This window comes from Bactrocera latifrons, unplaced genomic scaffold (assembly GCF_001853355.1).
Source record: "Bactrocera latifrons isolate USDA-ARS-PBARC rearing strain unplaced genomic scaffold, ASM185335v1 scaffold_58, whole genome shotgun sequence".
NCBI lineage: Eukaryota > Metazoa > Arthropoda > Insecta > Diptera > Tephritidae > Bactrocera > Bactrocera latifrons.
The window spans coordinates 1,383,195-1,406,099 of NW_017537245.1; the positions used below are offsets into that span (position 1 = coordinate 1,383,195).

General features: G+C 34.0%; 2 protein-coding genes and 1 long non-coding RNA gene across 17 annotated transcripts in view; 2 read left to right on the top strand and 1 right to left on the bottom strand.

Annotated features, from left to right (window-relative positions):
* The window catches only part of LOC108974709 (TRPL translocation defect protein 14), a 26,566-nt gene extending 25,369 nt beyond the window's left edge, over nt 1-1,197 (top strand). For all 3 annotated transcript variants that reach the window (XM_018942716.1, XM_018942718.1, XM_018942717.1), the window contains one exon: nt 336-1,197. In XM_018942716.1, coding sequence (XP_018798261.1) covers nt 336-427 — 92 coding nt within the window. In that variant the 3' untranslated portion in view covers nt 428-1,197. The remainder of the gene's footprint in view (nt 1-335) is intronic.
* Nucleotides 1,198-4,052: 2,855 nt separating this feature from the next.
* The window catches only part of LOC108974696, a 22,757-nt gene continuing 3,904 nt past the window's right edge, over nt 4,053-22,905 (bottom strand). For 4 of the 9 annotated variants that reach the window (XM_018942690.1, XM_018942689.1, XM_018942688.1 and 1 more), the window contains 12 exons: nt 15,799-16,651; nt 14,488-15,701; nt 12,850-14,420; nt 12,362-12,674; nt 12,121-12,264; nt 11,798-12,032; nt 10,424-11,286; nt 9,687-10,016; nt 9,420-9,626; nt 9,015-9,323; nt 4,860-5,309; nt 4,053-4,769 (listed from right to left, as the gene is read on the bottom strand). In XM_018942690.1, the coding sequence (XP_018798235.1) occupies nt 4,164-4,769; nt 4,860-5,309; nt 9,015-9,323; nt 9,420-9,626; nt 9,687-10,016; nt 10,424-11,286; nt 11,798-12,032; nt 12,121-12,264; nt 12,362-12,674; nt 12,850-14,420; nt 14,488-15,701; nt 15,799-16,288 (6,732 nt within the window). In that variant the 5' untranslated portion in view covers nt 16,289-16,651 and the 3' untranslated portion in view covers nt 4,053-4,163. Of the gene's footprint in view, nt 4,770-4,859; nt 5,310-6,715; nt 7,657-9,014; nt 9,324-9,419; nt 9,627-9,686; nt 10,017-10,423; nt 11,287-11,797; nt 12,033-12,120; nt 12,265-12,361; nt 12,675-12,849; nt 14,421-14,487; nt 15,702-15,798; nt 16,652-19,931; nt 20,333-22,905 lie in introns of those variants that run through there. The other 5 variants (XM_018942691.1, XM_018942695.1, XM_018942692.1 and 2 more) reach the window with 5 other exon arrangements.
* On the top strand, nt 21,005-22,633 carry LOC108974698. 5 transcript variants are annotated; one of them, XR_001993817.1, is made up of 6 exons: nt 21,005-21,138; nt 21,217-21,391; nt 21,500-21,784; nt 21,848-22,138; nt 22,199-22,514; nt 22,588-22,633. It is a non-coding gene; the product is annotated as an uncharacterized LOC108974698 (long non-coding RNA). The 5 variants fall into 5 exon arrangements; XR_001993818.1 differs by having other exon boundaries at nt 21,515-21,784; nt 22,206-22,514; XR_001993819.1 differs by having other exon boundaries at nt 21,515-21,762.

Consider the following 22,905-nt stretch of genomic DNA (forward strand, 5'->3'; position numbering starts at 1 on the left):
AATACTTTTGTTTGCTTTGTGCTTACCTTTTTATAAATACCGTTAGTCATTTGTCCCTTACTTCTCTCCCCAGCCTCTCTCTCTCTCTTTAAACGCTTAACAAACAATATCTTTATTGAATTTCAACAAAATCGCTTCTTATATATTTGCTTACTACTTTAATGAAATTTATTCTTAAATTGCCGAATTTTTGCATGTATGCTTCTTAATTTTATTGCGAACTCTGTACTCCAAACATACTTATACGCACATACTATTGTATGTCAGCAAAAAAACACGCACAATTGCACATTATTTACATGTCTCTATTTTTCTGTTTATTTATTTAATTATAGAGGAAGTCACAACAGCTAATGGCAGTAAAATAAAGCAATCGAACGGAGTATCGAATATACAATTGGTACTTAATGGTCATGCCAAGGGTTAATAAATTAAATAGACAATATACTTTAAGAGTCATTATGAACGCCTTCAAATGATTTTGTAAGCAAAACAGATACATACTATATACTTACTTAAATTTATACAAACAAAATTTTAATATCATCAACAACCAACTCACTCATATAGATAATATAGTAGATGTATTTTTAAATATTTGCATAATGTTTTCCCTACTTTTTTTTTTGGAAATTTTTAAGAACAACGCTTTAATGGTATATAACTGTTTTACACAGAACTTAATTGTGAAAGTAATCACGTGAAATGCGAAACTTTTGTTCTATTTTTACTTAAAAGCGCTTTACTTAAAATATACACATATATACGCTATACACTCATTTATAATTATGTAATAATACCCGCGACGTTGAAGGCTATGCAAAGTGATTATTTCTTGATCATTATATAATAGTTATGGAGTATGCAGCAAGTTGCTGGCAATTTTGTGCTTGCAGTTGTCCTACTATTTTGGATGACTGATTGTGACTTTGAAACCATGCACGGACTGGGAATGAAGTAAAATTCAAGAAAAAAAAGCAAGAGTCAACCTCAAACTATATTTAAAATACTTAAAAAATAATTATACATATGACATTTCGTTTTATTTGTCTGACACATTTTGTGCGTGCATACTAATATTAATTTATATTCTCATGTAATTGTTGCACATATTGTATTTTATCATAAACAAACAAAAGCAGCAAATTATGACTGCAAAGCAATAAAAAGCTTAAATTGTTAAAATAGCAAGGGAAATATCGGCAAAGTATTTATTATGTATGAYTTTGCTGATGCAAATTTGTAAGAAAATTTATAAAATTGTGAACAACATGTATGTATGTATGTAAAATTTGTTAGCTTGCCAATTTGTGATTTTCGACCAAATGAAACACAAATTGGTTAGACATAAATTCTTTGAAATTTTTCATTTTTAGTAAAATTTTCAAACTTAATTTATAGATTGAGTGCTGACCATCATTTAAAATATAAAAACATCTTTTTAAACTATTTTTAATATAAGCAAAAATAAAAATATTGAATTAAAATTAGCTCTTGTATTTGTAAATGATGATGAAAAATTGTTATTAGTGAGTAAAAAAAATATTAGGAAAAAAGGAAACACAAATGTTAAGAGAACCTATTTCAAACTCATCAAGACCATCAAAAAAATAAAGTCACTAAAACACCAAACTGAAAGAACTTTTTCTGCATTTTCATTTGGAAATGACGTGTATAGGCCAGTGTAAAAGCCTTYAAAATGATAAAAACTGAAAAAATTAGAACAGGTTAAAGAAAATATAATTTACCAGTGATCTGTGGTCGTGAAGAGGGCGTAGAGGAGACTAATTAAATTTGTGAGGGTCAAAAACGATTTAACATACAGTTTAAACTGTTTGCATACATACTTCCACAGAAAAGCCAAATTTTAGAATTTTTAAAAACATTCCACGACAGTCGGTTCAACATAACTAGTAAGTTTGTTTCCGGTCAAAGATGATCCATTCAACTTCTTTCAAAAATATTTAAATATTTTTCTCCATTATAACCACTACGACGTTTGAAAAATTCCAGCAATTAAAGAAGCCTAAGCCCGCACCAGTATAACTCTAAAGACTAACTATAGGATCTGTACCTTTTGAGTTTCTGGTTTTTACCACAAATATTTCTTGGTTTTTTCTAAAAGTTACCGGCCGGCAATTTTGATCATTTTATTGCAGCGCTGTATGTACTCTTGCCGAAATCATGAACTGGAAGGAATAAAGTMTTGTTGGCTGTCAAAATAACAAAGAGAATGTGAATTTGAATGTCAAGGWTAATCAATAACGTTAAATTTTTCCTTCTTTGTATACGTTTTGCTGGACTACCAATTACCACTTTATGCTCAAAGTCGGCTTTATAGATATTTCGACATTCCATGAATAATTTWTCACAAGCAGATTGCACTTACTGATGAGAAGTAATTGTCGGTGAAAATTAATATTCTGTTGCGAGTAAGTAAAAATATACTGAAACGTTTAWGAGCTTCATTATAACCTGAACAGGGTGTATTCATTCAGTTTGCCACGATGTTTCTAACACCCATAAGAAACGTCGGAGACCATATAAAATATTTGTACATATACATACATACATCATCGGCGTGACGAGGTGAKGCGATTTAGACATGATCTCCTGTCTGTATATTCAAATACAAACCAGACCCACAGTATTTAATATTCCGATCTGWAATTGTGCACACGCTCTTTTCTCCCCCAGATGCTGCTACTTTGTCCGCCGTTACCACACAAGTTTAGAATATAGCTGACATACAAACAGAACGATCRAAATCAAGTTTTTATATATGGAAAACGTTTTTATTTGGAAAATATCTTGACGAAATTCGACATAGATTATTGCCCAAGACAATGTTACAATCTCCGCATAAATTGTTCAAATTGGACCACTATAGCACTTAGCCTTCATACAGACTGTGTGTTAAAGATTCGGCCGAAATTAACGTTTTTTCTTGTTTTAAGTTTTTGTTGTTACTTGCTTTTACGAACATATACATTCCACTTAAGGCAATTTGATTTCTATTTTAATAAATAAACATATACAAGCGTTATTATTATTATTTTTTTTTTTCAAATGTATCATTTATTATAAGTATTTTTCAATAAATCCGTTTATCATTACAAAATAATTGTATTCACACGATAACTCTTAATTGAAAGTTAATATAACTAGGAAAAAATGCTTATTTGTTAGAATTTCACATTTTATATTATATACTCCATATTATTATTATAATTTATTTCCTTTCTAACCTGTGTTATTGTGCTCTACAAAATTATTGCTATTTACAAGCAAAAATAAAAAAAAAAACATACTTACAGACTTAACGATTAATCTAAGCATATCTCTGATATTAACCGCATCTAAAGCAAATAAAACTAACTCCGTTACACGCGCCAAAATAAATAGCTTAATGCATTGATTTGTGGACTACGATTATTGCCTTACATATACAAGTGTATACTATATTTACATATTATCAACCCTTAGCAAATTTTGTTTTTGTTTCTCTTGATTATTATTTAGTGATATATTTTGACTGCTATAAATTAAATTMAATTTATAGTTGCATAACAAACTAGTACGTGTACACGTTAATAATAAGCTGCTCTTCCATTCATTTTTTGTCTACATCTAATGCAGAGTGTTAGGCCTACAAACGGAAGTTGTAATTAAGATGCACAACTTAGATATTATGTATGTATGTTTATGTTGTAGTTATTATGCTCAGTTGTACCGAGTAGAGTAAGTTTAAAAATTAATTACAGCTATTCTCGATCCTAACAACTACTTTCTACTTTTCAAAATAAATTAGTAAACACAAAAAACGTAATTTTATAGTTAAATATGGAAAATATGTATTTCTTAATCCCTAAAATTTGTGTTAAATAGCAAAAATTCAAAACTTATAACAAATAATCTTAAGAACAAAGGAAAAATAAATTTTATACACATAACTGGGCATCAAATCAAATAGCCTTGCATTTATGAAAGCGCCAATTTCGATATTTCCCCGTTGACGGCTCTTTATTTAGCTGCTATCGTTACATAATTGGTGTTTTTTTTTTTTGTTGTGCTGTTGTTTTAGTATTACTTGCTGTAAATCACACCTGTGCGCGTTCGCTTAAACGTCGACGTTTGGCGCTCACCGCATTTTTCGGTCAGATTCAGCTTTCCAATTGTCGATTGTTGTTATTGCTGGTGTTATTATTGCCACTACCTGTTGCTAATTTATACGCTTCTGTTGTGGATGTTAGAGCCGACGGCGTCGTCACCGCCGCTACRCTTGCAGTCGCCTGCACACCACCACCACCACCACCGACATTGCTTGGACCGACATTGGATGACGTCTGCGACTGTGCCGTGCTATTACAATGCGTCGTATTCGTTGATGTCGTCGTGGGATGAGTATCCGCTACCGGCGCATTACCACCACTACTACTAACACTGCCAACTGATACACGGCCACCGCCAGCGACCCCACTATTGTTGCCACTAGCAACGTCTGCACAACTGTTCGCATTGCCGCTGAATGTCACTTTATAACGATTGTAAACACGGTATGGCGTACGTTTCACATCATTTTGCGGTATCACCTTGGTTTTTAGCGCCCAGTTGACATTACTACTACTACTGCCGCTATTTGGCACCGTCTTGCCGAGCAGCCAGTCCGTGCATTGCTGTTGCGCCTGTTCGCTAACGTGCTCCGCCAACCACTTTTGTGTAAAACGTTGAAATAATTTGTGTTTGCGTTGCGTTACATAACTGTGTGACTATAAGATACGAGTGAATAGTAAATAAAATGTACACAAACAAAATTATTCAAAGTGTGCTCGTTGATTTTGCTTTTTAGCAGCACTCACCAATTTTGCACGCCGCACCGAGTCCCATTTGAACAATTGTAGATTCTTGTTGATTGCTATTACTTGCCGGCCGAATGCGTTGAATTTGATTTCGTCGCGGTCGTTGACGAAGTACTTCTCCGCACCGCTGCCCACCACAATGCTACCAACGCGTTCTGGCGGTCGCTTATTCCAACTCCAGTGCGGTTCGCTGCCAGCYGTCGCCTGGTTATCGCTGCTGCTACTGCTGCTATTCACATTACTGTCTGTGGTGACACCGGCGCTACCAGCGTCTGTCGCTACATTTCCCACTGCTGCAGCGGAAGCTTTAGTTAATGCATTTTTATTGCCGGTGTTCGTTGTGGCGTTCGCCGATTTTAATTGCTGCAAACGTGTATGCTGATCTGCGCGCATGCAGGCCAGCCGCTTGTTGCGTTTGAGGAAGCGAGCTTTACATATCACATGCGCATCCTGTGAATAAAGAGATGCAGGAGTTGAAGAAAATTAKATTATTTGTCAAATTTTTTGTAATTGGTGTATTTGTTGCTTTCATATTATATAATGCATGCAAATAACTAAAACTAAAGCGATAATACTTAAAATATTTTAAAAGCTAATTCAAAATAAACGAATCTACAACAAAAAGTAATGTATAAATGTATATAATTCGCAAAGCTATAAGTAAAATGAATGAACGAAATAATGTTCGCTTCAGACAGTGACCGAAAATGGAAAATTGTAAATACCAGGTCAAACGAGCTTATTTTTGCGTTTTTGTTTTGTCAACTGTAACATTCGCAAAGGAGGTTTGTTAAGAAAATACAACTATTCACATTTAAATATATATTTACATAAAATATGACTCACCCTCAAATATAGATAGATATAAGAAGATTTCCTGACAAAGTAGCTAAAACTAAAAAATCATTCAACACATCGATAAATTAAGCTATTTCTAGAGCGATCGTACAAATTTTGTAAAAATTTAATATTTTGGTATCCAACTATACACCACACTCTCTAATTAGCTTTTAATAAAAATATGGAATATGAAAAATTATAAAAAAAATCAAAGGGATGCATTTAAGATATTCACATACATAAATGTTAGAAATTGTATAAGAAAAAGATATTTAAAAAAGCAACAACAAAAGGAACACACATACACACACTTTATAAAAGAATTACGGGCATTAAAAATAAAAACATAAATAAAAAATATTTTTAAATGGTGGCAACTCTCTCCATTTTAAATTACCACAACATATAATAAAGTATTTGTCAGCTGATTTAATATTGCTGTCACACATTTTGAACTTACCTTATTGTGGGACTTTACAACCATTGGGTAAAAGGATTATCAGAGCAGTTGTATAATTTGTGTTTGTTATGTTGGAATTTTATGCTCAACAAATACTCGCCCGACAAAAATTTATTGTGAATTGTGGCACCGACCCATTTATCGATTAATTAAAGTTTATAGTAGCATCACTTTGCGCCACAAATTTTAGTTCATCGGACATTTTTTACGTTTGGCGCGAATTTACCGCGCCAAATATACACATTAAGTCAAACTCAAGTTTGTAGTGCAATGTAAATGTACTAGTAGAGGTTTTTTCTTATAAAAAAAACAATCGCATATATTTAATATTTATTTGCCAAAAGTTATTAGCTGTTTGGCCTTAGCCACTCACTAACTTTAAAATTACCTACATTTCAAAGCTATTCAACTAATTACAGATTGCTTTTGCGTAGTATATTAATCATACACGTACAGTTATATTTAGTTTGGCTTTACAATTAAGTAAACTTAGCATTTATTTATTGATGTAACGATTTATTTCTTAATTAGATTCTATGCAAAACCGAAATCAAAATTTATATTCAAAGGATAACAAGTGCCATTCTTTATTGCATTCTTTATTAGTAAGTGACCTAAAATTAGATTTTATTTACATAATTGTATGAATGTATTTACAAGAATTTGTCGTCATGTCAACATAATGAGCACGCACAATTTCAAGTATGTACGGAGAGGGAATAATTGAATCTTTACGAAATTAAAGCCTGTACAAAACCACAAATCACAACCAGGTGCTCAACAAACACGAATTAAAGAAAAAAATAAAAGAAAAAAAAAAAAACGTTGGGTGCTTCGAAGTTTCAAAAATGGGAAACAGATTAATTGCAGTCATACAAAATAGAAAACAAGCAATGTGAGCATTTCTTATAGTATAAAAGTGCATGAAGAGATCAGCCTTTAGCTTCATTTTGATAGATCTCTTTTGCATGGCAGCTATATGAAATAGTGGAGCGATATCGGCACTAGTATTATGCGTCGTGTCATAAATAATTCTTCGCAGTACGTTTACAAAAAAAAACAATTAAATGAAAATCTATAAACAGAAATCTCTGGGGGAATTTAGACTTAAAATATGAAGAAGAGTCTAGTCTTCCATAAAAGCTGGGGTTTGTGCGATATAAATATAAAAATTAAAGTCGAAAAAAATAAAAAAGCATTTATGTTGCCTTTTTTGGTAAATTTACTGCAAATTTACAAATGTGCATTTATGTTTCATGTGTTTGTGAAAAATGTGTAGGATTATAAATATATGCTCATATCTAGGTATGCATCACTTCGTTGCTATTTTCTTTTTTCTTTCTTTTTGCTGATTTTTTGTTTATGCTTTCTCTGCCTTAATGTATTAGTTAAGAAAATGTTAAAATCATTTAATTTACATTATTTATTAGTAATCGCTCATTTTGATATTTTTTTGTTTATGTTTTTGATTTTTTAAGCCTTGTTGGGGGGTTTGACCTGGTACGAAAAATTGAAAAAAATGAGAAGAAATGCAAAAAAGCATTAATTAGTGATTTTAGGCGACTTATTCGTTTGCAAAAGTGAAGAGTGGTGAGTAAAAGTTGTACTTTTAAGGACGAACCATTGCTGAACTAAATTATACCACAAAAAACTTAATAAATAAAGCAACAAAAATCACAAACACACAACAGAAGTTTTTACAGCAAAACATTCAAGCAACGGAGCAAAAAAAATCAAATCAAATCAAACCAATAATATATATAGCATTTATGTACATGTATACAAATGGGCTAAGTCATAAATACAAATGTTGCATCGGTGTCAATATTAGATCGAATGGTGATTTCGATAAGGGGAGATAGAARGAAGGTGTGGTAAATTCAAGCATTTTATTAAAAGCGGACTTGGAAAAACGGACGGGACCGTTCATATCAAAATAACCCTATATGCTACTAATAATATCCCTAGATTGAGCTCATTTTTCTAATATACTATATTATAGTAAGTTTGTTTTACAAATGCATGTGCCGATTAAAATTTAAATTTTATTCGTAAATAATTGAGAAAATTTATATTTTCTCATATTTATCTTCGCGCTAGTTATTTAAAACAAACATTTTGCGTACTTTAGGAAGCTTATAACCAAAGGACAGGGCTAAAAGAAATTATACTCTCCAATACTGCATTTAATTAAAATAGTAAATAAAAACTAAGACAGAAACTTAAAACAGAGAATAGAGGCCATATTATGATAGTTSGGTCTGCGAAACCCAAAAGTCTTAAGTTTTATATGACGCGGAGAGGTATCTGCCATAGTTTTCATTATAGAATTCAAGAATACAAAATTTTGTTACAGTAACAATAAAAGACAATTTGAATTATCGACATATTTTAGTTCTAACAAGTTTCTATTAATATGTTATAACGGAATTTTTAGGATCATATTTTTTATTACTACACATACATACATTCTTGTAAAACGCACTAAATTTTGTAAATATATGTTAAATAGCATTTCAACTCTTTCTTTCTCTCTCTCTTACGTTCATTCATTGCTCTCCTTCTCAATTTGTTTTATACACAACAAAACAAAAAACAAGTTTACACGGTTTGCTTCTCTCAAACTATTTTCACTAGCTTCCATAAGGGCAATGTAAATTTTAATGGAATTCGCATGCTTAACCCTTAGCAACAATTGCTCCCACACAATAATTCAACCAAATACTTATCGAGAAAACTAAACGCCAATTGAAGAAATTAAATTTAAAAAACATAATATAACAAAATGTAAAGAATAAACGAAAATGCTATCTAAAAGTATAAGAGTAGTAAAACACAAATAGTTAACTACTCACCAGTGCGTCATCATCCATGCGCTCAAGCTTAATTTCACCGCCGTTTGCACCTGCTAGACTGCTTGACATGGTCGGCATGCCCATCGCATTACAGTTACTTGAGGTAGTAACGGCACTAGTRTTACTCGCGGTGCCACCCATATTTGTGTTGGACAAATTTGCAACAYTTTGACTGCTAATGCTATTCGCGGCGGGATTAGCTAAACGATCTACATATTTACTCCAGGATTTCACTTTATTTAAAGGTTTTTCCGCCTCATCAACTTCAGTGTCGAGCAGTTCGATCGTTACACGGCAGTCAATTTTGTACTAATAATATGTAAAATATAGCAAAAAAAAAAAAAAAGTATTTATTAGTATATATCAATTGCTCAAAAAAAAACGAAAAAATAAGTAGTAACTTACAATATATACTTTAAAGCAGTTCTCCTCGTGTAAACTAGATTCAGCTTTGCGCTGGTATGCCAATTCGTTGGCGTAATTCTTCTGCGCATCGCGGCAATAACTGCCTGCACCACCACGWCGTTGCTCATGATGAAACAATTCAACACACTCAAGTGCACCGCGTTCAGTGACACAATTTTGCAGCTGACGGACAGCATTCGAAACCACCTAAAAACCATAAATCCATTATATATTTCATGGAGAATGTAAAGATGGGCTCATACAAACCTTGTCGAGTGTAAAAGAGATGTAGGCATGTATACCAAACATTTCACGCATAGAATCCTCGAATGAATTCGAATCCATATTACCATCAAGTACATTCTTCAGCATTTCCAGAAATACTGGATAATACTCATCCACATGTGGTTCAGGTTTCGGTTTCAGTCTTAAAGCTGTCGCTGTGCTCTCACGGCGATTTGTACGGTGACGTTCTTCTTCGATGGCCAACATTTGCGCTCGTTCGTACATTGTGCACAACCGCTCACATAAAATAGCATGTAGTCGCAAAAATAAATACCAATTGTTGTTGGCAAAGAAAAGTGTGTACGCCTCCTCCTATTATAATACATTAATGTCAGATTATTATCAAACCACAAATTGTAAAAAAAAAAAGATATTTAAATTGGTGTTGGGAACAAATTTCTAAAGAGAAAGTACGTAGAGAATGTGTAGCATGAAAAAGATTTTTACCACCAAATATTTCTTACTAGTCAAGAATATATATTATAATGTAACGAAAAAATATGGCAAAGTTAATATTGAATGTGTACTTTTAAATGCATGTGTATTAGAAAAATTACACAAATAAATTTCTTCTTAGGTTGGCAATACCAACAAACAACGAGTCGAAAAATCGCTAATTGTTACTAGTTAATAATTTTCATTTTTCATTCTCACTCTATTTTATTGATATTTTGTTTAAATTTTTATGATGTTCAAAATTCAAGACATTAAACACTTACCAAATGTTTACTGACAGCATGAGGTGGCAGCTGTATGTCCACATCCATATCAGGTGTTTCCTCCTTAATTTCCATCTTTATTGRATCAACAGAATTACAATCACTGGCATGAGTTGAGGTGGCAGTTGTTACATTTGTACCCGCACTAGTGTCGATAGCATTGCTATTATTTTTCTCATTTGCATCTTTCATTCCACCAGCTTTTAACCCAGTTGGTGTTATTGTGTTAGATGATGATGTGATGCCGGCTGTATCCTTGTGTCCACATGTATTGTCGACCGTAGCAGCGCCGGTCACATTACTATTTCCTTGCGTCTTATTTTCAGACAACACCGTTACTGTTGTGGATGTTGTAGAAGATGCTACAGTGCTGTTGGGTTTGGTCATTGCTTCGGCTGATGAACGACCTGCACTATGCACATCGTCAACAGCGTTAATATTGTTGACTTGACCCTTAGCCAGCGACGACGAATTGGAATCTTTATTGGAGGTGGCTTTTTCACCCGCGCTCAATATATTGGACGCAGATGTATTACCAGTGTTGTGATCCGCAACTTCTATTTGACCAGTACTGTTATTACTATTTACAGCTGATGCACTCGATTCACCATTCTTGAGATTTTCCAACAAAATACTATTATCTGTCGATGAATTTAAAGAATTTTTGTCATGTGAAATAGCGCCATCGGACTTGGAATTGCCTATTGCACCACAATTTGTATCGGTGTTCGACGTACTACCACTTGATGTTCTACTCCCTTTGCAGCCACTGCTGCTGGCATGTAACTCACGTTCGCTCCGATTACCTGTTGTATTGCAATCGACATCCATCTTTTCGYTGTCATCTATTAAAAATGGGAATACTTTACAGATAAAAATATGAAGCATGGCAAAGCGTGAAACGAAATTGTGCGTGTCGATGATGATTTTAGAGTAAGAGGTTGCAGATTATGTGTTACAGAAATATGTAAAAATTTGGTAGTAAATAAAAAAAAATCAAAGATTCAATAACAAAGTGCAAAAATTTAATTATACATTTAATTATTAGTGCATGAGAATGTAGATGTAGATGATAATGTATTGATTGTTAAGAAAAAGAAAAGAAGAAAAAAAAACATTTACTAAATTATTATCAGGCACAGAAAAAACAAATTAAAATTCAAACTAATTAATATAATTTAATTAAATGCATAGAATCGTTACATATTTAATAAATGTAACAAATAGTATGTAAATAAATAATTTGTTAGTAAAAAATTTAAAGGTTATGTATATAGAAGTTTAATTTAGAAATAAAAATAAATATTTAACATTTAAATGAATTTATGTAGAATAAATATATACTAATTTGCATTTGCTAAGCAACTGACTCACCGTCCTCACGTTCATCGTCACTTAATGGTTGACGGGCGGAGAAAAACAAATCGGGCACGAATTGCCGCAATATATGCTTAATTTTTGTCTTTTCCTGCTTTTGTATACCAGTCTGACGCTTTACATGGTGAATTAACAAATTCGCTGCATCATCCAGTATTGTCTTATCTTTATATGGCAGCACGAGATGTGGTCCAGTAATAGGTTCACCATTTTCATCATCTTGGTCGTGGCGCTAATCGAAACAAGAGAGAACATATACTCTTTTATTTGAAAATTTTGGTAAAAAAAAAAAGTTATTAAAATTAATTGTCGCTACATACCTCATCATATAATGTTTCAATTTCATTGAAGAGATTTTTGGAACGCAACGCCTTCATGTCGTTTGGTTTAAAATTTATTGCCTGATGGTCGAGTGATTTTAAGTAATACTTTTCGTTTTGCTCACGCCACAGCTTATTGAAGCCCTAATAAAACGTGAAAGTTCATATAAATTAATAATTTGGWATTGAAAGATTCAATAAAAGATTGCATAAGTATCAACCGAAAGATAGCAAAACTTACTTTTTGTGCGTCGCGCCACTCCTCTTCCTTTACTTTCAATCGTTTGAGCACTATTGGCACCGCAACCGAGGGATTCTTCTTCAGACCTTGTATTATTTCGCCTGCTTTATCACCATATATCCGGTGTATAGCCCTTTGGTGAATAGTCTGTGAGGTGCCACCTAAGTAATCGTCCAAATAAAATCGGCTCAAATCTTCCGGTGACATACGTGACATTTTCTTCTGCACACCCTCGAGTACACGAATTGTTGCACTATTAGTCTCAATTACCACATCCAATTCGAAACGTTCATCTTCCGTCCTGTGAATATTCCTTTGATTAGAATTTTGTGGTTTAGATATTTATTTAGTGTTTATTTTTTGTTTGTTTATATACAAAAAGTGAATTTTTAAATAAAGAATCTACGTATTATGTGTTTTGTACGAGAATGAAATGCACTCAATGACAAAAAAAATTATAAAATGCATTAAAATTTTGAATCTCCCACCTGTAAATGGTTTCCTCGAACTGTGTTTTACGTGAAGTTACAAATGTCGAATCCTCACTGGCCCAAGTTGGAAATGACACCCATTTATCATTTAGAACTTCACGACATAACGTTGTACGGCCAGAACATTTCTTCGGTACGATGGACTGTGGCAAGGCGCAATAGGATGCACCAAGTCGTTTGCACGACGTCAAATCGATATCCTGTGCCAATTCACCGCCTTGACGATCGTTTATTGCACCTGAATTACTTAGGCCGCCACTTTGCCGATGTGCAGATTGCATTGGTATTTCTTCCAAACCGAATATGCCGGTGCCAGTACCGCCGCTACCGCTCGAAGACATTTGCGACACGGGTTGTCCCAAAAATTTAGTAAATCCGCTAAGTAGGTCTGGGAATTTACTTAAGAATGGCGTTACCAAATTCAACAGTTCAGTCTTTGATACAATCTCCTGGTTGAATAGTGTAAGACAACGCAAAAAGTTGTCGTATACATCAGGATTTCGTAATGCTTTGCGCACTTTATCGAAGAATGCCGCGTCGGATATGGTACACTTTCGCGAAGCCTCCGAAAACGTGATGTCCTTACAAATCGGCTTGTGCTTTTTAGGCGGCGGTGGTCCACCACCCATGACGCCACTGCCACTACCGCCATCATCGATTGCTGGACGACGCGTTGCCGATAAGTGACCGAGTACTTGGTGCGAATAATTCATATTAATCGACGTGCGATCAATTCCGCTACTACTACTCATTGATGCATTGCCACTGCCGCTTATCGCACCAAATCCGGAATTGTAGCTTGGCGACTTCTTCGAAGAGTGGCTGGTAACTCCAGTAACATTGGAGCCTGCTCCGTGTGAATATTTCAGACCCGTAATAGCGTGGTGATTGCTGCGGTGCGTGTCCTTCTCATAGTTGCGCATATTTGAGCCGACATTTAAATCGTGGTGAACACCATCATGTATCACCTTCAAATGAACACCGCTACTAGAATGAAGCGTTACATGATGTGCATAATCTACGTCTCCACCACGGCCTCCAACTGCATTCGCACTGATCACATGATTTTGAGGCTGCTGTTGGGTGTTGTTGTACGATTTGATGCTCACACTCGTATTCACAGCAGATAAGTTTCCTAATACCGTTGCATGCGTACCACCACCAATCTGTGACAATGTCGCACCACTATTGAGATGTAGCGGAGAGCTAGAAGCTGATGGCATAGCCATGTGATGGCCACTACCGCCTCCAACGCTTATAGCGCCACTAACACTGTTAGCCATTGGGCCCACAGCTATGTTAGAGCTGCAACGTTTGTGGTCATTATGCGATTTGGACATATATTGCGCACCTTGATGATTCGTGGCGTCCGGAAGAAATTGACCAAATTCCCGCAAGAGGTCCTCATCCTGACCGAATAACTTTGCAACCTGTGTATACACCTCTTGTTCGGTCAATGTTTTCCCTTGATTGGGACTACCTTCTTTAATCACTTTCTGCTCTTTCTGATAAGTGTGAAGAATTTCGAGGAATTTTTTATATTTTTCCGGCTTATTCTGGAAACGATTCTGAAAAGTTGAGAGGAAAAACATTACGTTTTTTCGGTTTTAATTAATATTGTTGTTAATAACTCACTTTAATTTTATTGACATACGATATCGCATGATTGAACTCGACCGGCTGATTTTGTTGGCCTACAGTTTCCCCCATTAGTAATGACTGATGCGCCTGTTGAATGTGGTGGAGATTATGGTGTGCATTGCCTCCAGTATTACCAATATTGCCAGTACTGACAGCGTTGTTTATTTGTGGATTTAATTCGCCAAGCGCATTAAGTGTGGGTGGACCGCCACCTATACTACTAGTCACTATGGCCGGAGCTATAGGAGGACGCTCTCGATCTCTTGAAAAATTTTGTGGTAAATGTGCCGCCGCAACTGGTGCCACTGTCACACTCTGAATTTGGGCAACGGAAGATGGCGCAGGCGATACAGAAACTTGAGCATGTTGTTGAGTCATTCCCGCTCCACTTGGTGAAGACTGTGAAGCCGGTGACTGTAGTGCATGAATTGTTGTTTGCGACAATGATGCGCCACCGTGTGTCATCAGATTGACAGCCACACTTGCGTTACCGCTACTGGTACCATGTATTTGTTGGAGTTCTATAGTATTCGAAGTATTACTTGAATTACTCTGATTTGATTTAAGTATTAGTGGTGTTTGGATATTGCCAACACTTCCGGGTAAATTAGACATACTACCGTGCAAGCTGTTTGGCGACGATGATGGCATTGATACAACGGGTACTGAAACGCCTAATTCATCTGAGTGTATTTCGATTTTATAACCGGCTGGCAGGAACATATTAAAGCCATAAATCAGTTCTGGGTGGCCTTTAAAAAGTGTTGACACCCGTTGAATTACACCGGGTGTATCAATGCAGTGGGATTTGAATTCTTTCATTATATCCAAAAAGTTGTTGTAGATTTGTGGCTGATCAGCRTATTGGAACTTTACTTGATCCAAGTAATTAAGTGCATCCTCCACTTTAAGTCGTGGAGGACCACCTTGTGGCTGACCAGCTTGTGGAGGACCTTGCTGTTGACCCGATGTTGTTGGTAACGGTGGTACCACTGCCAAAGGTTGGGGTGCATTCAGTGCAGTTCCACTGCCTACTGTAATATTTTGAGAAGAGCTGATTGTACGTGTTCGCAGAGAATTTGGCTGCGATGCAGAGTTCTGTACATTACTGCCTGCACCACCACCGGTTACATGAATTTGCACGGGTCCATCTGTAGTTGCTTTTATATTACCACCAACACTGGAAGATACTGTTGTAACATTGTAGGCTGGATAAATAAAATAAATACAAAAAATCCACACTTTTTTTTAATACCTAAATAAAATTAATATACAAAAATAAATTTATATTTTTAATCTACTTACAAGTTGAAGAATACTGTACAGCTTGTGTGTGGACAGTTCCTGCATTGATAGTCCCCGCGGTTCCGCCACCTGAAGTTACAACTGTTCCTCCAGTTAACTGCGCAGCATTGCCACTGGATCCTCCAATATTATCATGACTCGAGGAATTGCCGCTAACGCTACTACTTTCCCCCATTCCACCAGAACCTTTCATGTTTGTCGCTGCTGGTGTTGTTGATGGCAAATAAGCAATTGTCTGTGCTCCACCATGTGGTGGTATTAAAATGCGATGATGTGGGATTGAACCAGTTGCATTACTTCCAGACAAACCGACACTTAAACTGGTATTAGCATGGCTACCGGGAACAATAGTGCCGATATTAACTGTATTACCGGGATTAGAGGTCCCCACTATGGTTCCGCCAGTTCCTCCACCGCCACTACCACCCACACCTCCAGGACCAGGGCGCGTGCCGTATTGGACTTCATCCACACGCGTACGTTTCATCATTTTGGTTGCAATTGCTGCACTTAATTTTTATTGTAGTCTATACGCTTTTAATGTATTATTTCAATTGTTGTCAACTTTTGAGATAACACTTGAGATGATGATTTCTGTCGAAAACTACCGATGTTTTTTTTTTTTCTTTTTTAATTGTTAATTCCAATAATACTTTGCTTTCTCATCAACTCCAATGGAAATTAATACGGTTTTTTTATTATTTAAACGATATTTATATGTTTGCTGCGGCTTTGATTCTATTGGCATACGCTGACTGTATTGCCTTTTCATTTCGCTGTGAGCGGCCGTCAACTCATAGAAGGCAATTTTGAAATATATTTGGCAAAACAAGCAGCTTTCGAAATCCTAAATCTGTAAAGAAAACAAAAATAACGTTTCATTCGTTTTACCATGAATATATAATGAAAATAAGTTAAAAAATTTGTATACATATTAACACAAAGATAGAAATGAAGAAACTTTATAATTTCCATGAATCTTGGTTTACCCCATAAACATTTTTAACTTTAAATTTCATTAACTCWCATTTACTGGGTATTATTATTCTAAAAATCTTGTTTGTAATAGAAGAAAATATATTGGTGTTGTTGTTTAAGCGGTAGAAATCATTTTGAGAAATGTTGCCGAATCGACGTTTCTTAGCCGTATATAAACTAGTCCGCGAGTAARTTTGGTTATTACATCTCTACAGGAGTTTTACAGCAAATTTAGTTTCACATTTTTAGTAAGGAAAAATATTTCATTACACTAATAATATCTTTTYAATTTTGATAATATTTGAATATTTGTAGGTATGCATTGCAATTCTATACAAAAATAAATCAACCACTCTCCAAATTGGCACAAAATATTTCAAAATGCACACTACGCTACATATGCACATATAACACAAAATGTACTCATAAAGAGCGTCACTATGGAGGGAGTAGAAAAAAAAGGTAGGCAAAATAGCAAACCATTGGAGCTCGACGGCGACGAGAAAATACCAAGCCCCATCCCCCACMCACGCAAACTTCACCTTGTTCACCAATAATATCGTTCGCCCAAATCCGTCGTCATCAGTCTGACCTGCTCGTATGCGTGCACTTGCTTGCGATTAATATATGTACATATGACAAAAGCATTTAAAACAAAAAAAAAATCAAATATATATAAATATACGAACTTGTGTGACGTGCAATAATATGAGATAGTAAACATTTTTATGTCCATATACTAATATAAAATTCCATACAACATGGTTCATAACCAACACTATTTTGACTGATGATTTTCAAAACTGTATACAAACAAAAAAGCATGTCAAATTTATTTCCCCCAATCTCTGTAGAAAAATCGAAGGCAATCAGACACAAATTTTCAATATGTACAACATATTTTAGTGTCAGAAAGTTCTTCCCTTTGTTTCTTGATATCAAAATTGTACCCTCCCAGCTGTATTTTGTAAAAAAAAACAACAAGACATTAAACTTAAATAATGATTTATATGCATATTTCACTTCGATTAGTTTGGTTATTCATTTAAATTATAATATTTGCGGCCCGGTAATATTTTTTATTATATAGTAGGCATGTCAAATTTTATTTACATTGATGCCTGTATCAATATAATATATGTATGCATATGTATATTGCATCGCTGGCGAAATTTTCTTTTGCACAGTTGGTAAGAAAGATGTGCCCAAATATCATGGTGAGAAGATTCATATATTTGAATACTCAGGAAAAACTATCAAAAGTGCATCACAAGCATTGAATAATTTTTGAAAAATAAAAATATCACAATTTTAATCGATTAAACATTGTCTGAGTATTTGAATATTTTATTATTGTAAACTGTACTAGCAAAGATAAGGAAAATACAAACACTTCGTAGCTTTTGCTGATTATGCGCTCGTATATAACAAGAGAAAGCGACGAACCGAGCCATACAAACGCAACAAACACGTTTGTTAAAGTGAAACAACTTCAGTGAGCGAYACTAGTATTGACATCATCATACGAATGAGTGTAAAAGAGAAATAAAATGACACAATCCTTGAAAATGAGATTGTTTGTGTGCAAGTAGTTTGAGTACCTTGTTTTTGTTATTGTTTTGAATGGGTCAGCAGCAGTGACGACGACGACAACTGTGGCTGTCTGACTGGCTGGCTGACTACCGACGGTAGTCAAAGTGGAATATTTGAATGCGATTTTAAGACTTGCTTGGAGAAGAAAGGAAATTGGTGGCGAATGGGGTGGTGAAGCTGCATACAAATATGAAGTATGCGCCCGCGAATACCGCGTCATTGTACTGTACTGGGTGAAGCATACTAGGCATATACACTGCACATCCAAACAAGAGCTCCTCATATAGCAGTGCTTAAATGAACTGAAAATGGCCACTAGTCGTACCTCTTACGGCGGGATAGAGTGGGCATGCATAGGGTTTCCCTCCATTTTTGCGGGTATCTTATCTTCGATATGTAAGTATAATATAATTTGCATTCGTAGCTACAATTAATTATAAAGGTACATAGTATACCTATAATAAGTTGTAAGAAAGCTATGTCGAGTGAATATATAATACTGAATATGCAGATTAACATGTAATTCTATTGTGATCTTGTTTTTTGTTAGCTTAAGGAGGTTTARGTCAATAAAGTTTATTTGCGCTTTCGTACTTTTATTGAATATTTTCATCAATTCAATTTCCGTCTCTATTATCTTTAATTTGCAAATAACCATAAATAAACAACAATTGAAAACGGAATTACAATAAAAGCAAAGGAGTAAAATAAAAGTAAAATTTCAGGTCGTTCTCAGCATTCTTGTTGTCTATATTTTCTTTTCTATTTTGTTTTTAATTTTATTTTTAATTTTCACTAAAAGGCGTACGACTACTGAACACCCGAATATGTCCGAATACAACAAAACGATTTGCTATTGTTGCCACTTACAGTTTTTCGTTTAATCCCAACATTCTTTTAAACCTACAAACGTTATTCAAAATATTTCGAACATCACATTTATTCTTAAGTACATTTCAACTTTATATGTAAAATACTTTTATTTTATTAATTTGTATTTATTTATAATTAAACGGAATTTAACTTTCAAAATTCTTCCTAGTTCTGTAATATGGCAACGGTCCTGTCCGTCGTGTTTGTATATGTGTGAGTGTATTTGTATCTACACGAAAAAAATTCGCCCCAACACAGCAAGTCGCCKTTGACTTTATCGTCGTTGCCAGTCATACGTTTTTGTCAGGAAGGCAAATGTTCATATACATCTATATATATATATAACCACTCACTCACTCACTGTATACATATTTATGTATGAATTTGAACTCTATACACATATATTGTAGATGTGGATGTGTATACTAAATATTCACGAGCGCGCGTGTATACATATATACGACGACAGCGGAGGTGAAATAGAGGAACAAAACGACGTATATAAACCAATTGAATTGACCTAACCTAAAAATGTATGTATTTTTTCTTTCAACTTTGCAGCTAATAAACTTTAGAAAATATTACTTTTCCCTGGTTATTTCAACACAATTTATATTTTTTAGCTCTTCATATACAATGAAGTACCTAAAACTGAGCCAAATCTCGTTTATATGAAAAATTACACTTACATCAGCACCGTCACCAAAACCCAAAGCAACCAATTTTATGTTGGCCTTTGTTTTATATCTCCGTTCAGTTATTGAATACAGATTTTTTCTTATAAAATTCAATTACTTTACAGTTTTACATTTCACTTGCTTTCTTTATAATATAATTACTCGCGCCTCAATTTTACTCCGCAATTTTATTTAATGTTTCACTTGGCAAATAAATATCTTTCAACACTTTTAGTACATAATTTTAATGCTTTCAACACCATTATTAAGTAATTTTTAATTTAGGATATTTTTCACAATTGAATTCCCTTTTTAATAACTTCTTTCTCAATGAATTTCTACAGATATTCACAAAAATTTGACGAGTAAATGTTTTGCTACATCTTACCGCCGCCGCAAACATTTTCGATTAAATACCACGGCAAATACAAAGTGTACGAAAGTCTGCCTGCGAAGCAAGACGAGGCTCGTCGTTTTTGACGAACGGTTTTTCAAGTGTTGCCACACAAAAATATTTGAAACGCAAATTAATATATATAAATTGTTAGCATTGCTATTACTAAACATTAATATTATTACTTTTGTAATAAACACATTTTTACGGTTTTAATATTGTTATGAGTAATTTTCAATMAAATTAAAAATATTTATTATCTTCTATAAGTAGCCTAGTACACTTTTTCGTTTTCTGCTCTTTTTTTCAATCCGATACATACTGTCATTACTGTCAATAATGTTCATAGACATTGTATGGCGCATACCTAAATGAACACGGCGTCAACGCTAGGGGTTCAAAAATTAATTAATGTAATTTTTCTCAAAAATTTATTGATACGATTGTATAAATGAAAGATAAATTAATTATTTTTGCATTTTAAATCTTTAAATTTAGGTCAGAATTTGACGCAAAATTAAAAAAAAAAAAGCATAAAAATAAATATCCATTAAAAAATTTTGCATTCGCCAATAAACTTTATCTTTAATTATATAAACTAAATTATATTTAAACTTAACCAGGTGTATTAGCACTTATATGACAATTCAAACTAAAAAAGTTTTTTAATACATTATAACATGCCAAAAGATAGCTTTCTGGTACATATGAAAATCTGGCAACACTGATTATGATTCCCTGAACATAGCATATTTGTGCACAATTTTTGTAACATCCAAACATCCAATTGTGTTATCGAAGTGTTGGAGCGAATACATCGTTCAGGTAAAAAAAGTGCAAAATTAATATTTTAATAATAAAAAAAAAATTGAAGAAAATTTTACGGAAGTTGACAAATTTCAGTATATGTAGTCACATGTGGAAGAGACTTACGGGGAGATTGTGCATAACTCGTGGCATGTCATCGTTTGCGCCGTTTTAAGTCAACAGACTCCATATTCACAAAACCTTATAATTTCATAGTCGAATATTTGGTATCGGAAGTCATCAGCCCTCACCAAACAAGTAACCACCATTGGTAAAGTTCTCTTCCCTTTTGTTTTACTCATATTCAACATATGTTCATATAAATCATTTGTTGGAGTCACAAACATAGTAAAGCTTTGAATGCACGAAATGTGACTAGTATATTTACAAATAGATTTGGTATTGCTGGTGTTGAATAGGATGACCACGAAACGACGCGTGAAATTAATTGGAATAAGCATTACCTCCTCAAAGGTTTTCATTGCCCTGGCGGATGTGCCGATTTTTTAACGCTCGTTCTAATAGTCTTCAACAATTTTCTACAAGTTGCCGCTGTACTAATAAACCGCCCGCCAGCGATCTCACCGCAGTCATGAACTCAAMAATTTTACTAAATTCTCATATGCACGTGAACATATTGGTGTGAGTTTTACCGAGAGTATCTGTATGTATTTCTGGATTTTGTTTGCTAGTCACTCATCTTATACTGTTCGTACTCATGTGTTAGGTGAGCGCAATAACGTATCACTTACGTAAGGTGAAAGAGGCGATACAATGTGCAATATGCCTGAAAGAGTTAACACGATTTTACGAGCGAAAACAAGAAAATGTGAAATATAAATACCACTAAAAATGTATCTTTTAAATAAAAAAAATGCGGTCGTTGCAAATTTAGTGCTTCTATCAACTGAAAAAGAGTACTGGAGAAGCAACACAGTTGTAAAGACAGCTGAAATCATATGAATCGTTTATTAGCAACTTTTGAAAGGTAGAACAATTTATTTTATCCGCACTCAAGGTTTGTATTATTTCAATAATTTTGATATATTTATACAAATAATACAAAATACATTTTCAGCTCACAGTCGTCTAATACAAATGTAAATACATTTACATCTTGGGAGTAAAAAAAAAAACTACATATTTCAAAAGAACGCGAAATACTTAAAATTGCTGTGCACATTGTCGGAAAATATTATATATACAAAAATTGGTAGTTTTAAAATGGTTCAAAAGTTGTAATTTGTGAGACTCTTTATCGCAAGAATCTTCTAGGCAGATTAATTGAAACTAATCATTCGAAGACTTACTTGATTACTACAGTTGTGTTGCCTGGAATTACGCCGTACTATAATACACTTATTCGGTTAAAACCGTTGAGTAAACCCTATTAGGTATTAAATCTATATTTATCTGTATTAATTAATGACGCATTTAATTGTATCTCAAAAACTCTTTTACTTTTAGGACGAAACTATGGCGATCACACCATAAATAAATCGCAAAAAATATATGTAGATATGTTTTATATGAAAAGTTAGTGTATGTACATATAAGGCTTTTATTTAAGATTTTGATAATTAAAAATACATATGTATATATATATACATTTATTGGATTGTATATATATATATTAACAAGAGATTTATGACAATAAACGTTTGAAATTATAGAATTTTCATATGTAGATCTATGTACAGCTGCGAGCAAGGAAATAGTAGTGAGTGTTACGAGTTTTACGTACCTGTGAGTTATGCAAAATTCTAAACAATTTTAACATCAATT